Raw genomic sequence first — 17,386 nt, 5'->3', positions numbered from 1 at the left:
GACTATTTCCTACTTTTTCTTCTAGCAGGTTCAGAGTAGCTGGATTTATGTTGAGGTCTTTGATCCACTTGGACTTAAGTTTTGTGCACGGTGACAGATATGGATCTATTTGCAGCCTTCTACACGCTGATATCCAGTTATGCCAGCACCATTTGTTGAAGATGCTTTCTTTTTTCCATTGTACACTTTTGGCTTCTTTGTCAAAAATTATATGTCCATAGGTGTGTGGGTTAATGTCAGGGTCTTCAATTCGATTCCATTGGTCCACATGTCGGTTTTTATGCCAATACCAGGCTGTTTTTATTACTGTAGCTCTATAGTAGAGCTTGAAGTCGGGGATTGTGATGCCTCCAGAAGTTGTTTTATTGTACAGGTTTCTTTTAGCTATCCTGGGTTTTTTGTTTTTCCATATGAAGTTGAGTATTGTTCTTTCCAGATCTGTGAAGAATTGTGTTGGTATTTTGATGGGGATTGCATTGAATCTGTAAATTGCTTTTGGTAAGATTGCCATTTTTACTATGTTAACCCTGCCTATCCATGAGCATGGAAGATCTTTCCATTTTCTAAGATCTTCTTCAATTTCTTTTTTCAGGGACTTAAAGTTCTTGTCATATAGGTCCTTCACTTGCTTGGTTAGTGTTACCCCAAGGTATTTTATGTCATTTTTGGCTATTGTAAAGGGTGATGTATCTCTAATTGCCTTCTCAGCTTCTTTGTCCATTGTATATAGGAGGGCTACTGATTTTTTTGAGTTGATTTTGTATCCTGCTATGTTGCTGAAGGTGTTTATAAGCTTTATCAATTCCTGGGTGGAATCTTTGGGGTCACTCAAGTATACTATCATGTCGTCTGCAAATAGGGAAAGCTTGACTTCTTCCTTTCCAATTTGAATCCCCATAATCTCCTTATGTTGTCTTATTGCTCTGGCTAGAACTTCAAGTACTATATTGAATAAGTATGGGGAGAGTGGACAGCCTTGTCTCGTTCCTGATTTTAGTGGAATTGCTTTGAGTTTCTCTCCATTTAATTTGATGTTGGCTGTTGGTTTGCTATATATTGCCTTTATTATGTTTAGGTATGTTCCCTGTATTCCTGATCGCTCCAAGACTTTTATCATGAAGGGGTGTTGGATTTTGTCAAATGCCTTTTCTGCATCTAGTGAGATGATCATGTGGTTTTTTTCTTTGAGTTTGTTTATATGGTGTATTACATTAATGGACTTTCGTATGTTGAACCACCCTTGCATCCCTGGGATGAAGCCTACTTGATCATGGTGGATAATTGTTCTGATGTGTTCTTGGAGTCTGTTTGCCAGTATTTTATTGAGTATTTTTGCATCAATGTTCATGAGGGAGATCGGTCTGTAGTTCTCTTTCTTTGTTGCATCCTTGTTTGGTTTAGGAATCAGGGTAATTGTAGCCTCATAGAAGGAGTTTGGTAATGTTCCTTCTGTTTCTATTATGTGGAACAATTTAGAGAGTATTGGTATTAACTCTTCTTTGAAGATCTGGTAGAATTCTGCGCTGAAACCATCTGGTCCTGGGCTTTTTTTGGTTGGGAGACCTTTAATGACTGTTTCTATTTCCTTAGGGGTTATTGGACTATTTAAATAGTTTATCTGGTCTTGATTAAACTTAGGTATGTGGTATCTATCCAGAAAAATGTCCATTTCTTTTAGGTTTTCCAGTTTTGTGGAGTAGAGGTTTTTGAAATATGACCTTATAATTCTCTGGATTTCCTCAATGTCTGTTGTTATGTCCCCCTTTTCATTTCTGATTTTGTTGATTTGGATTCTCTCTCTCTGTCTTTTGGTTAGTTTGGATAAGGGCTTGTCTATCTTGTTGATTTTCTCAAAGAACCAACTCTTTGTTTCATTAATTTTTTGTATTATTCTCTTAGTTTCTAATTTATTAATTTCACCTCTCACTTTGATAATTTCCTGGCGTCTATTCTTCCTGGGAGACTTTGCTTCTTCTTGTTCTAGGGCTTTCAGATGTGCTGTTAATTCACTAGTGTGCGATTTCTCCAACTTCTTTATGTGGGCATTTAGTGCTATGAATTTCCCTCTTAGCACTGCTTTCATAGTGTCCCATAAGTTTGGGTATGTGGTGTCTTCATTTTCATTGATCTCTAGGAAGTCTTTAATTTCTTTCTTTATTTCTTCCTTAACCCATTGGTGATTCAGTTGAGCATTATTCAGTTTCCATGAGGTTGTAGGTTTTCTGTAGTTTTTGTTGTTGTTGAAATCTAGCTTTAAACTATGGTGATCTGATAGAACACAGGAGGTTATTCTGATTGTTTTGTATCTGTTGAGATTTGCTTTGTGGCCAAGTATGTGGTCGATTTTAGAGAAAGTTCCATGGGGTGCTGAGAAGAAAGTATATTCTTTCTTGTTAGGATGGAATGTTCTGTAGATATCTATTAGGTCCAATTGGGTCATGACATCGGTTAAGTCCTTTATTTCTCTGTTAAGTTTTGATTTGGGAGATCTGTCCAGTGGTGAAAGTGGGGTGTTGAGATCTCCCACTATTAATGTGTGGGGTTTTATATGTGGTTTAAGCTTTAGTAATGTTTCTTTTACATATGTGGGTGCCCTTATGTTTGGGGCATATATGTTCAGAATTGAAACTTCATCTTGGTCGATCTTTCCTGTGACGAGGATGTAATGTCCTTCTTGATCTCTTTTGATTGATTTTAGTTTGAAGTCTATTTTGTTGGATATCAGGATGGCTACCCCTGCTTGTTTCTTAAGACCATTTGATTGAAAAGTCTTTTCCCAGCCTTTTATTCTTAGGTAGTGTCTATCTTTGAATTTGAGATGTGTTTCTTGTATGCAGCAGAAGGATGGGTCCTGCTTTCGTATCCATTCTGTAAGTCTATGTCTTTTTATAGGTGAATTAAGTCCGTTGATATTAAGGGATATTAATGACCAGTGATTCTTCATCTCTGTTATTTTTGGTGGTAGTGTGTGTGTACTTCTCTTCTTTGGGGTTTACTGTTGTGGCTTTATCTATTGCCTGTGTTTTCAAGTGTGTATCTGACTTCCCTCGGTTGGAATTTTCCTTCTAGTGCTTTCTGTAGGGCTGGGTTTGTGGATAGGTATTGTTTAAATCTGGCTTTGTCTTCGAATGTCTTGTTCCTTCCATCTATGATGATTGAAAGTTTTGCTGGGTATATTAGTCTGGGCTGACATCCATGGTCTCTTAGTGTCTGCATTACATCTGTCCAGGTCCTTCTGGCTTTCAAAGTCTCCATTGAGAAATCGGGTGTTATTCTGATGGGTTTACCTTTATAGGTCACTTGGCCTTTTTCCTTGGCTGCTCTTAATATTCTTTCTTTATTCTGTACATTTAGTTGTTTAATTATTATGTGTCGAGGGGACTTTTTTTGGGGGTCTAGTCTGTTTGGTGTTCTATAGGCTTCTTGTATCTTCATAGGCATTTCCTTCTTTAAGTTGGGAAAGTTTTCTTCTATAATTTTGTTGAATATATTTTCTGTGCCTTTGAGTTGGTATTCTTCACCTTCTTCTATCCCTATAATTCGTAAGTTTGGTCTTTTTATGGTGTCCCAGATTTCTTGGACATTTTGGTTCATGACTTTGTTGGCTTTAGTGTTTCCTTCGACTGATGGAACTATTTCTTCTACTGTATCTTCAATGCCAGAAATCCTCTCTTCCATCTCTTGCATTCTGTTGGTTATACTTGCATCCGAAGTTCCTGATCTTTTACTCAGGTTTTCTATTTCCAGCATTCCCTCTGTTTGTGTCTTTTTCATTTTTTCAATTTCCCTTTTCAGATCTTGGACTGTTTCCTTTGTTTGTTTCATTGCTTTTTCATGATTTTCTTTCAGTGCTTTATTGTTTTCTTCCAGGATTTTAATGTTTTCTTCCAGGACTTTATTGTTTTCTTGGAGGGCTTTATTGTTTTCTTCTAATTTGTTTGCCCTTTCCTCTAGTTGTTTACAGCGTTCTTCCAATTTTCTTGTCTTTTCCTCTACACAAGCCTCTACCTTCTTCATGAAGTTACTCATAAGGCTACTTTCTTCTGCTTCTTCCAATTTTTGGTGTTCAGGTCTAGATGTTGGAGGCGAGCTAGGTTCTGGTGATGCTGTATTGCTCTTCATTTTGCTGTATGTACTTCTGCTTTGACGTCTGCCCATCTCCTTGTGATTCCTTCTTGGTCTTATCAGTGGACTTGTTTCACAAAGATCTGACAGACTCAGGAAGACTCTCTCTCTTGTCCAAAAGGGAGTTCTCTTGTCCAACTCTTTGGTCCAGAAGGGAAGTCAGGGGCAAGCTCTGGTCCAGAATGGCAGTCGGGGACAGGCTGGGAGCTGGGGGCCGGTCTCTAAGTCTCAGGAAGTGGGTGGGGTCTTGGGCAGATGGGCGTGGGGGCAGGGCGCGGAGACTGCAGGGGCTGCCGGGGGCTTGGAAATGGGGATCCCTCCCGGTGGGGCTAGAAGGGGAGCTGCCCGGTGGCCCGAACCTGGTGCCAAGTTGGGCAGGCCTCTCAGGAGTGGCTGGTGGCCAGGGATGGGGTCCTGGCTGGACCCAGGCACTCACCTCTGGTCCAGAAGGGAAGTCGTCAGGGGCAGGCTGGGAGCTGGGGGCCGGTCTCTAAGTCTCAGGAAGTGGGTGGGGTCTTGGGCAGATGGGCGTGGGGGCAGGGCGCAGAGACTGCAGGGGCTGCCAGGGGCTTGGAAATGGGGATCCCTCCCGGTGGGGGTAGAAGGGGAGCTGCCCGGTGGCCAGAACCCGGCGCCAAGCTGGGCAGGTCCTCCCAGGGTGGCTGGTGGCCAGGGATGGGGTCCGGGCTGGACCCAGGCACTCACCTCTGGTCCAGAAGGGAAGTTGTCGGGCCAGATCCTAAGATTTTGACAGGTACTTTTATATATTGATAGATGATGAGCAAAAACATGCAATATTTAGAATGGTTTTTGGCTAACATAATTCACATGGGTTTTATTGAAAGCAAAGCAATTTTATGGGGGCAAATTTAACATAGCAACCTCATGTTTCAATTAATATATCAACTGTACACATGCATTTATTTATTTGATTGTGATTATGTATTAATTCATAAATATGAGCATGTTTTTTATAGACTGCCTGGTGTCTGCTGGGTTCATGAGTACCTTGTGTTCATGAGAGCTTGTTAGACAGAATCAGGAGAGAGATACATGTATGTTTTAGGAAAATATTATTTAAAATAATTATCTCATAGGAAAATGGAGATATTCCTCTACAAATGACTGTCAGTGGAAACCTTTTACTTTTAAGACATATGCAGAAAGCAGCAACGCATAGTCAGTGCCATGCCAACATTCCCACCTTCAGCATTTGCTTAGTTACACATTGTGCTTATTTTGGGTAGTTTAGTCTCCTTGCTGAAATATTGAGCACTAAACTCTTGATAAGCTTAAAACAAAGATTACTTAGGATCTGCCTTTATTCGCAAGAAGCATACAGTAAAAAAGAGGATCCATCTAAAAGTAATGAGAATAGAAAAGGCTGCAAAGAAACACTATTAAGTGAGGCATGAAGTGAAGCTATTCCAGCACACTTGACTAGAGGGCAGACACATATGTATTTGAATGAGATTTTTTTTGGGGTTAGAGATTTTTAACAATAGGGCCTGATGATCCAAGCAGGACAGAAGTACTTTATAATGATTTTTCATCATCAGTCCAACTTGAGCTTTGATTTGTCATAAAATTCTCCAATATAACCATCTGTTCCTTTTTTCACCTTCCCTCACAATTATTTTGATTTTCAAGAGGTGAAAGACTCACTGAAAAGCATTGATGAGTGGAAGAGAATTGGAAACCATGTTGTTCAGTGGATAATAGAAATACTCTACAACTGTGAACAAAGTGATAAAAAAAAGTTGATCTGAGTATTTCAGTCTATCTCCATCACGTGAGTATGATCAGTGAGATACTGGCTGCAGAGTGTGACTTTTCTCCTAATCAAATCAAATAATACTAGTTTTCTGCTTTTTAATACTCCCACCACAATGCTGATCATGTGAAGTCCCTTCATAGGATATTTGTATATATGATAAATGGTTATTCAACACATCAGATAAGATAAAACATGACTTATTCTTAGGTCTAGCAATCTGGGAATAGTGTATGCTTTTGCTCACCAACATTATATTATTATTGAGACATGCAACATCACTAAGACAATATCTCACCAGAGGCAAACATTATCTTTTTATTGATCTGACTTAGGACTTCTCAGCTCTGTTAGTCACAGAGGCTGAGGCTGTAAGGGAGGAAAAGAAAACATAGTATGTAGAGATTATGAGAGATATAGAGAACCTTAAAAGGGGAAGGAGAAATACTGAGTAGAGCAGATTGAAAAGAAATACTACCAAATGGGTAGAAAGACTAGGAATGGCAACTCTCTGGTGCAGAGGAATTCTCAAAGTTAATCTGAGCCTCTCTTTCATGGATGAAATGAATACTCATCATAACTGGCTGTGATGGTTTGAAAGAAAATGGTCCCCATAGGGAATGACATTATTAGGAGGTATAGCTTTGTTGGAATAGGTTCAACCTTGTTGGAGGAAATATGTTACTGTGAGGATAGCCTTTGAGGTCTCCTTTGCTCAAGTTGCACTCAGAGTGATGCACAGTTGCCTCTGCTGCCTGAAGATCAAGATATAGAATTCTCAGCTCCTTCTCATACACTGCCTACATACACCTTCCCCGCCATGATAATAATGGACTACACCTCTGAAACCGCAAGCTAGCCTCAATTAAATATTTTCCTTTAGAGGCATTGTCATGGTCATGGTGTCTCTTCACAGCAATAGAAACCCTAAATAAGACACTTGGATGACTTTATAGGACAGAGAGGGCTCCTTATGCATGAGTTGGCTGAATGTATGAGGTCACAAAACAACTTCTGTAGTGTCACAATTGAGTCCCTATGGAGTAAACAGCATTTTTTTTAGGAAGTAACAGGATATGATTTTTAATATGATGATAGGGGACTAGAAATATCATTTATTTAGTGATATTTAAACCAAAACAGTCATATTCCAATAAATCTCAGTACATTTTTGACAGAGCCTGAACTTCTGACACAGACCATAATGTCCCAGCACAGAGGCAGATTCAAAAAGCAAGAAAAACAAGTTCTAATATTCATATTTAAAATACTTAGATATATACTCACCCAACAGACAGGAATGGCTCCTTTGATTCAAGCCTATAAAATATGAAAATTTTATTTTAATATAACAATTTGTTATATATTCAAACATTGATTTTGTATGGATGTGGCAAATGTGTTTTACGGCAGTAAAATTTTATATACTTATGTATGCATATATATGTGCCTAATATATACTATATATCATATATATTATATACGATGCATATGCCTAATGTACATGTGTCATATATTATATGTGCTATATATACATATGTATGTGTGTATATGTATATGCCTACCATAGCAAAGCTACATATTATTGTTCTAATTGGATTCAGGGCAGCTAAATAAACTCAAAGCCTCGGACTTGGAATGCAACTTTTAAAGACAGTATCACAGTGAGAGTGAGAGTCTAATTCTTAGGTATACTCTGTAGCCAGTTAATTTTGTTAATAGTGACAGTTTGAGTCTAGAAATTTTAATATATCTATCATTAGTTGTATTGGTGGGGAAATTTATCGTGAATTTGGTGGGATATTGGCTGGGTGATTGATTTCCAGGGGATACACTCTGTACATGTGTCAAGGGAGAAGAGGTGCCGCACTCAATCATTTGCTAGGGGTGACACCCTGGGAAAAGGAGAAATGTCACGCCACAGATTAGGATCCTGCCTCCCAATATCTAGGTGTCTCCAGTTTCTCTGAAGAGTTCAAATGTGATACCTAATACAGAAAGGCTGTTTAGTTGTGACATCTCCAGAAACCCACTTTAAAGTCCCTTGCAGTTCATTCTCATCGTGAACTGGTACAGAACTGATTCCAGCTAATTTTCTGATTCCACATGACATTCCACTTACTTTATAAAAGGTTTGTTTTTAGGTATTTCTGAATTAACACTCAAGGCAATTTAATGCAGGTGTGTATTTTTCTTATAGATTTCTTATAAAATTATGGGCTAAATTAGGCCAATAGTGGCATGTTTTAAGTAAATACTGACATTTCATGTTTAAATACATGAAAGCCAGAGGACAATCACTGATGTTGTTCCTCAGGAGCATTCCATTTCATTTTTGAGACAAGTTCCATCATAGGCAGAGAACTCAGTGAGCAGACTAGACTGGCAAGCCAACGAACTCCATAAACCCTTTTGTTTCTGCCTCCTCAGCACTGAGATTACAAGTGTGCCACCATGTCTGACTGTGTTTCTGTTGGTTCTAGGGCTTGACCTCAGGGTTTTATATGTACAAGATGAGCATTTCATTGGACAGGCTATCTTCCTCACCCCTACAAATATTTAATATATAGGTGATTATAAGAAAATGATATTAAGCTTAATTATAGATCATTTAAATACTGACCATTAGTTTTATATATTCAGGTAGGTAACTGAAACAAATAACTGCATCAGAATTAGATAGGTCATGTCAATAGTTTGTCTCCATTTCCTTTTGCATGTATCAAAACACAACCTGCTGGAAATAAGTCTCAGTATATTGTGGACAGAACCTGAATGAACTTCTGACACAGACCACCGCGCCACAGCATGGAGCAGTGTGGCTGATATATTGTGCACGCCAATAAACTTATCTGGGGGTCAGAGGACAGAACAGCCAATATATTAAACATAGAGATTAGGCAGTGGTAGCACATGCCTTTAATCCTAGCATTCTGGAGACAGAAATCCTTCTGGATCTTTGTGAGTTCAAGGCCACACTGGAAACAGCCTGGCATGGTGACACACACCTTTAATTTCAGCACTTGAGATCTCATGTCTTGCTTGGGAAAGAAAGGCACACATCTTTAATCCCAGGCAGTGATGGTAGGAAGCAGAAAGGTATATAAGGCATGGAAACCAGGAACTAGAGGCTTTTACGCTTCTATGCTTTTAGCAGCAGTTCAGCTGAGATTTCAGAAGCTTTCAGTCTGAGGAAACAAGATCAGCTGAGGAACTGGCGAGGTGAGATTGGCTGTGGTTTGTTCTGTCTCTCTGATCTTTCAGAATTTACCCCAATACCTGGCTCCATTTATTTCATTTATAAGACCATTTAGAAATTCGTCTACAGAGCAGCATATGAAAGGTAAGAGCCCTAGCAATTCCCTTGTATGGTCACAAAGAGAGAGAAGCATATTAACACCAGTCAACACCAAGAGTTTAGAGGTGTGTATTTATGTACCCTTTTCTTTTAGTAAATTTTAAGTGTTCACATTTATACATTTAGGTAAATAATGACTTTCTTTTATTTGTTTATTATTCTTGAACATTTGTGATATTGATATGCCAATAGACATAGAGAGAAACTGTAAAGCTAAATAATGACACAGAAAACTGCTTCTTAACTGGACATGAGTTTTCCATCTAATAACATTGAAAAGCATAAAACATACAGGTATTAATGGAATTACTTCTCCAAAATCATCTAATAATTTCAGCCTGCATCAGCTAGTGTTTTGAGACTTCAGTGTGAGTGTGTGATCTGCTTGTGTGAGGTGAAACATGTCAGCTCCCACATCATTCACTAAAAATCTTCATTGAACTGCATTCCTTAAGGATGTCATACATAGGTAACCCAAATAAATACAAGGCAATCATTATGCATTTACTTGTGATTATCCAAAAGCTAAGTTCAGAATTTGTTTGAAATAATGATTATTGATTAAATGTTCTTGTTTTCCTGAGGGTTCCAGATATGCAACTGTTACATTGAGATATACAAGGTGAATGTTGTCTTGATGCCCTTAGAGGTTACTAATTACGGTTTGATTATCTAGCTCATTGTCCTTCTTCCTTTACTCCTTCAATCATATGACTCATATGTAATTGTAAATACTAATTATCAAACTGACAGAGTTAAGAATCACTGAGGAGATAAGTCTCTAGATATGACTTTTAAGAAGTTTCCAGATTGAGTTGGGGTTGGAGAACTCCCCAAAAATTTAGATATTACCATTTTATGGCTTGGGGTCATGGAATGAATAAAAAGGAGAATTTGAGCTGCACATTAGCATTCTTCAATCTCTGCTTCCTGACTCCTCATGCAGAGGGATAAGCTACCTCATGTTCCTGCCATGAGGGATTATACCCTCAAACTATGAGCAAAAGTAAACCTCTTTTTTCTTAAAGTCCTATTGTCTAGCATTTTTTCACAGCAAGAAAAGCAACCAATACATCTTTCAAATGCTTTGTAAAAATTTTTGGAGACAAACTCAGAGTTTTTAAACAATATTGGATCGAGGATTTTGATGGTTATTTTACAACTGGGTTTTGTCAACTTTAGACTATAAGAGAAATGCTGTTCACTATGTAATTTTATATGTCATAGGCTATGATTTTTTTTCACAGTTTTAAATGGTAGAACACTTCTAAAGGAAAAATGATATTTTTGTGTCTGGTGAAATTAATATATAATTCAAATTCAATGTCTTAGAAAGAATTCCTGGGAATATAGCCATTATTTGATTTATGTATTGTTTAAGGATATGTTTGTGCAATAGGAACACATTAAAGAATTTGAGTATAGACTGTGTGCTCTCAGTCTTGTGGTATTTTCTTCATGTCTGTAATAAAAAAAAATATTCCTACTCATGCTATCAGGAAATGTAAACAACTTTTCAAACAAATAGGCATGCTACTTTGAATATATAGCTTCTCTCTGATTTAGAAATTTATAGTAATTGAATTTCTTCCCTATGTCAGCATTTCAGCTTCTCTCCTAGTGACAATTTCCTCCAAGATAACACGTTCATATCACCAACTCTCTTAACAATTTTCATAACCACTGAATGATAATTAAATATTCAAGTGCTTTCTAAGCATGCACCCACCCTGCCTCGGGGGTCCCTCATCTTCCCTAATTCTCCTCCCACTAAAGAATTTACCCAAGGGCAATGGTTTGCTTGTTTCCCAGACAAACACACTTCAGGTGTTTGCTTTGGTGTCTTCGATGTTCTAGTACTATAGAATATCGTTTAATACCATTTAGTAAAATATCATTTAGGATCTCTTCCCTAATCAATGAGTAAAATTTTTCTCAGTCTAACTTATTTTAGCATTTTCACTTCTGGGTTTCTAATACTAGCAGATCTCACTGGGGCACTGTCTTGGTAAAATTGTAATATATTAAAAGTAAACTCGGAGTTTCATTAAGAATGGTGAAAATACTAATGTGGATCTCAGCTGAGAAAAGAGACTGGTAGCAGTTTAACGCTCATCTGTCTAGGGACCCTGGTCTAATATGGTCTATGAACCAAATAGGAAAGATGATATTGGCCATTAGTCATGCTAAGCCAAAGCGGGCAAGCCCTGGGTAACAATATTCCTAAGCATCTTCATGGTGAAGCAGAACAAGAAATTGTAAAAAGGAACCATTGGCATTACAACACACTGTGGAAGAGTGTCCCAACAGCCCACGTTGAATGGTTCTCTGCTTTGATACCATATGAGTTATGGCTCATCATTTTGCATCAAAGTCTCCAGCCTTGAGATGTCAGAAATACTGTCCATGCTCATGGTGCCAAGTTATGTGACATAGACCCTTACCAACTAAAGGTGCTATTGTGAAAATAGGAAATGGTGTGCGTAGAGCAGCTTACACAGTGCCTAGCACTGACTGGATGCTCTGTGTAAGTCTATGCTAAAGACAGATCGCTGACACTGAACACAAACTACCGAAGTGCATAACAAGCTCATTTTAGTCCTGAAAACTGAAGAAACAATAGAATAGAAAAAAAGCCATGAGAAATATCCCTTCAGAGAAAAATTGTTCTCAATTTGGTGCTTAGAAACATGTGATTACATTGTGATATGCCCAGAGAGAACCTGTCTATGAGTTTTTATAAAGTAATTGTTTTGTGGAGAAAGGGATTGATTTTTTCTTCCCTAAGATTTAGTTTTCACAAGAAGTAGGTGGTGAATTTAATAATACTTTATTCAGGGCCCAGGAGAATTTAGCAGTAGAATAAAATAAATGCACCATAGCCTTTAGAAGAAAGAAGTAGGCATTTGTAAAGAACTAAAGTAAAGCACAGAATTAAGATCAATAAGGAGATTAAAACTCTATTTAACCACAAACTAATTTATATTTAATAAAGACTAGACATCATTCAAAATGCTTCATAAGCATTTTTCATTTAAAGGTTCAGATATTCTGTGAAGTAATTCTTATTATCCATATGAAAAAGCAGACTAAAACGTAGCCAAGAAGTGGCTGAGAGTTGAATTCAGGAGTTCTGCCTGTACAGTTTCCACCTCCAATCCTGTATGATGTACTGCCCTGCAACTCTCTCTATTTCACTCTGCCTTAACCACATGGCACTATGTCACTGCTGTGCCTTCTAAATCGATGCTCATGTTCTCTACTGGGAAACCACAATGTTCTCATGTGCATTTTCTAACTTCGTAGATTCTGAAATTTGTGTCCCTCATATTGTTTGCTTACAGCATGGGACCATTGGCACCCACAAAACACTTGCTAGAAGCCTATCACTTAAGAGACTCCACAGGAAATCCATGATCTCCCCTTGTTCTACCCTTCCTTGTTCATTCTCTATTTCTGAACACTCAGACGCTCAAGCCAATGAATTAGAAATATCGAATTCTTTCTCAGGAGTGCCTGTCTAGAAATACTCACTCTCAGAAGATCTTCATTTGGTTCTTTCTGATGCCAAAAGATGTTTTCATTCTGTTCTTAAATCTCTTGTCTTGATATTCACTCTTCAAACGATCCTCAACTTTCATATCTCAGACTTTCATCCTCCAGTATTCTTTAGAATAACCACATATGCCAGTAGAGAGGAATTCTTACATCCAAACACACTCATACAACTTCTCTCATTACAGTGCTCAGAGTAGTTTTTGAAAATCTTAATATTGGGTACAATGGGTTGCTTCCTGACTATGATCACAGCATCCTACCATCTTTAACTGTATTTATTAACAAATACCAGTGTTATCTCAAAGTTTCTGCTAAGATTGTTACCCTCCTGAAAAGTATGAAGTCACTGTATTTCAAATACCTATAATTGTGGCTTTATTTATTCTGTTTTATGATGCAGGATGTTATTTTGTTCCCCAGGCTGTCCTTGAAATCATCATTCTCTTGGCTTCCTAAATGCAGAGATTACAAGCATGCACCATCATGTCTAACATATTATTCAACAAATGTTCAGAGGAATGGTTTATCAGTAAACTTTCACTATGTTGCCAGCTTCCAATCTTGTTTTTTTAATTACATACTAAAGATCAAAGTCCTTAAAATAAATGAGTTCATCCACAATCTATATCCAGTGTAACTTTTTGTCCTTAGTCTTTTACTATTTCTATGTTATGTGACTTGTGAATCAGTCACAGTGACTAGATTGCTCATTGTCTCAGTGGTATTTTGATTTCTCACACTCTTAAGTTTTGCTTCTCATTGTGTTTCTATAGACACAGCTTCAAACATTTTGAGAGATTATTGCTTTTATATAAAACTAAAATATTTTATGAGGACTTAAAACTATAAAAGGGGTAGGTACTACAAATATGAAAATGCTTTATAATTACAGGATCTTATAATTGAAATGACAACTAAAAATACTGTACACTAGTATCTGATTCATTTCCTTTAGCAGTGACTGCCCAAGCCCTAATGAACATTTAATATGTACATGGTAAACATCTGTAGGACACAGGTCTAAGAAGCCATTTGCCTAATTTTAGTCTGACTATGTGGCTTTGGAAAAGTAAGGAACTTATCTTTGTGACTCAGTTGTCTCATCCAGAAAATAATGGTGAACCCAGTTCATAGGGCTGTTTTGATCAGGATATATTCAGCTACTAAATAAAGAAAAGACAGATTGATAAGTAATGTTGTAAGTAAACCTGCACAATCACAGGAGCCATTACAAAACTTCTGGCTACTCTTTGATGCTCTATGAAGATGAAAATAATATAACTGCCATACTGGCTAATCTTCAGTCAACCTGGCCTCATGAAAAAGACAATGGTGTCCAGGTCACTCTGAATTATACTTTAGATGATTTTTTATTAATTGTGGGGCAATTTAACGTGCTAAAGATTTTTAATGGTGAAAGGTATCTTATTTTGATTTAAAAAATCTAGTTTATGTATTATTATCAATAATTTGTGGTCTACTTATAGTCACATGGCACCTTCCTCATTCCAAGGCACTAAATTAAACAGGCTTTTCCTTGTACATGATAAAATGTGAGCAAACAATGACACCTTATAAAAAAGATAAACTCCTGAAAAGTGATTTTTTAATCTCTCTCATATGGTAAATTTTGTGTATTAAAATATAACGGAATTTTGTCAGTCTGCTTAGACATCCCTTTATTGCTAATGGGTAACTGTAGATAAGTTTGTTGAGAAGTACTAAAAGTTGGAATTTGTCTATAATCTCTTGAGACAAACAAACAAATGAAAAACAATCTCAAGATCCTGTATTTGCCATTCATGTCTTCATACCCAGGAGATAACCATTTTGGAAGAACAAAAGGTTCCTTAGGAACAACAAAAACAAAAAAACCCAAAAAACAAAAAAATTCCTTGATCTATAGCATGGGGTAAGACAAGCTCTGACTTCCTCACCTCTGCCCAGACATTGGTGCTCATCTTACCAGCAGGTATTTTTATTTGAATGAAAGTCTAAAATACTACAGTACAAAAGCTTGGTTCAGGCAATCAGAGTTGATTCTTGTACCAATCACATCATTTCTGTAGTCATGGCTACACGCACGGGTATAGGGATGAGATGGATTATGGGGATTATCGCTTGTGTAGTCATGTTCTGTCAACAACACTGAGAAGTCAGTGGCAAAGAAAGGCTCTGGGTTAGACTGTGAGTGGATCGTTTGGGGAGCTGTGAATAAGAACAGCCATCTCCCTAAGAGCTGGCATGCTCTAAAGCACGGAGGTCAAAGAAATTCTAATTTTCTTGTCAGTTCTGATTAATTGATGATGGCTGCTGGGAGCAATGTGTTGACAAGGACTCTAAAACCTTCTTAGGCCTGAGGATGTGAGAGGGTTATAATTAACCTATGTCTGTTACAGCAGTAAGGAAGGAAGAGAATGATGTCTAAATATGTATTTACCCAGGTTGGACTGATAGAAAATACAAAAATTTACTCAGGGTTACAAAAGGAAAGAAGTGTGCAAATTGCCTAGTATAACAGATTTATAGACCATGTGCCGATGTGAAAATAAAAATGCATATTATTTAATGTCTTCTATGTTATAGGGAAAATCTTGAATTTGGAAAAAAGCATTTTAGCAGATTTAATCCTTATAACCTTCTTGTGTGCAAAGTTGCCACCATTACCATTTCTATCTTACAAACAACAAAATAGAAAAATGATTATCTTTTTTCATGTCTCAAAGCTAGAAAAACAAAGAACAGGACAATCATCCAAAACATGCCTCTAGCCTTAATATTTCAGTATATTTGTGCTTTTTCCCCTGTATTTATTTGTTGATCATTAAGTAGCCAAACTAACCTTCAATTCTGAAGACAACCAAGCTTGTTCACTCCTATGGTAGAATATCTCTCTGGTGGATTCAATTTCTTTGGAATAAAACTAGCTTTGCCCTCTCCCTCCTAAAATACCATTTTCAAGGGCTTTCATGCCCAATTGAAATCTCTGCTGAGGGCTACCATCAGGTCCTTGGTAAGCTTCATTTGCAGTTACCACCATCTGCACTACTCTCCCCAGGGATAGATTAATAGATGGCTGTGGGATCAGCAAAGAAGCTCAGTGAGGTTTTTAACACTCACAGGCATAACTTTTGCCTCATTGGAAATTGAGGCTGCAGGCTCATATCCCTTGGACAGTCTATAATGTTCTTTCATAACTCTGCCAGAGGATGTAACTGTAGTAAGAAAGGATGTGAAGTTTTTAAAAGCACCTCCTGGCAAGAAAGATCATTAGCCCTTGTACGATTCTCTTGGGAGGTCTAAAATACTTTATCTGACACCTCAGGGGTCTTCAGTGGGGGTAGGAAGAACATTTGACCAAGGCAGATTGGTGGCTTCTTTCTCCAATGTGACCCTAGAATGCACTTCACAGTTCCACAGTGGAAGTGATACACACAGCTGTGCAGACATTTCTATTAAATAATAACAATAATTTTCTTTTTAAAAAAAGAACTTTCAATCTCAATTCTTTTCAACCATGCATGTTCTCATCAACGTTCTGAGCCTAGGATGTGAAGAGAGGAACACAGGAAAAGGAACCAGTTGCTTCTCCACAGTCACCTTCAGTTTATATACTTGCTCACTAATGGCTGATAAATCTTACAGACCAAGTGCCTCTGCCTAGAGTGCCATCTGTGGAAATAGACCATCAGTCACTGAGTTATCTGGTTTTAGATCTCAATCCTCAGTCCTGTTCGTTACACAGTTCTGATGCCCTTTGTCTTCATTCTACATTTAAAGATGAAGATATTAGAGTCAGTACAATCCTATGTAGTCATGTGATAACCAGTCAAGATGAGTTATTGCACCGATGAGTGCCATGAATGGTGATCAGTGACTAAATGTCAATTAGACGTAGTAGGATGGAAGAACAGCAACATCTGCCCTCCCAGGGATCTGTATTCTATTACCTTCCATGCTATACACTCCAACTGTGCCCCACCTTCTCACACACTGCAGACCCCAGGTTCAACATTACTCTTACCCCTTCTCTTAGCAAAGTGCATAAGACTTTTTTTTCAGATTTAAGTTGTGGCTAATATTTGTACAGTGTTTGAGAATAACAGCACATTTTTGTGTGTATTTTCTTAACTGTGTTGCTGGCCTCTTCCTCATGACAAGAGGTCTGGTAAGTTAATCTGATTTCCTATACTGGTAAACCTAGGTCCTCTTTGATAGAGCTTGCAAATCCTTACCCACCTGCCCTTAGATCACTAAAGAAATCAAATATTGGTACTTAGTTTCAGAGCATGATTATCTTTAATTTTTAAAGATGTATCTATTTTGATATGTATAAGTGTTTTGTCCACAGGCGTGTCTGCACCATGTGCATGCAGTGCCTGTAGAGGCCCGAAGATGGCATCAGATCTCCTGCAACTGGAATGACAGGTGGTTGTTAGCTATGTATAGGATGTTGGGACTTGAACCCCGGTCCTCTATAAGAGCAACCAATGTTCTTAACCACTGAGCCATCACTCCAGCCTAGACTACAATGATCTTCCCTGCCTCATGTTGATTGGGCAGTGCCAATT

The 17,386-nt window shown here is 37.8% G+C and overlaps 1 protein-coding gene across 8 annotated transcripts in view; it reads right to left on the bottom strand.

Moving 5' to 3' along the window:
* The window catches only part of Ralyl (RALY RNA binding protein like), a 693,727-nt gene that overhangs the window by 118,131 nt on the left and 558,210 nt on the right, over positions 1-17,386 (bottom strand). For all 8 annotated transcript variants that reach the window (XM_006977863.4, XM_006977864.4, XM_076563812.1 and 5 more), the window contains one exon: positions 7,187-7,219. In XM_006977863.4, the coding sequence (XP_006977925.1) occupies positions 7,187-7,219 (33 nt within the window). The remainder of the gene's footprint in view (positions 1-7,186; positions 7,220-17,386) is intronic.

This window comes from Peromyscus maniculatus, chromosome 2 (assembly GCF_049852395.1).
Source record: "Peromyscus maniculatus bairdii isolate BWxNUB_F1_BW_parent chromosome 2, HU_Pman_BW_mat_3.1, whole genome shotgun sequence".
In the NCBI taxonomy this organism is placed as follows: domain Eukaryota; kingdom Metazoa; phylum Chordata; class Mammalia; order Rodentia; family Cricetidae; genus Peromyscus; species Peromyscus maniculatus.
This window is presented reverse-complemented; position numbering and strand designations above follow the sequence as displayed.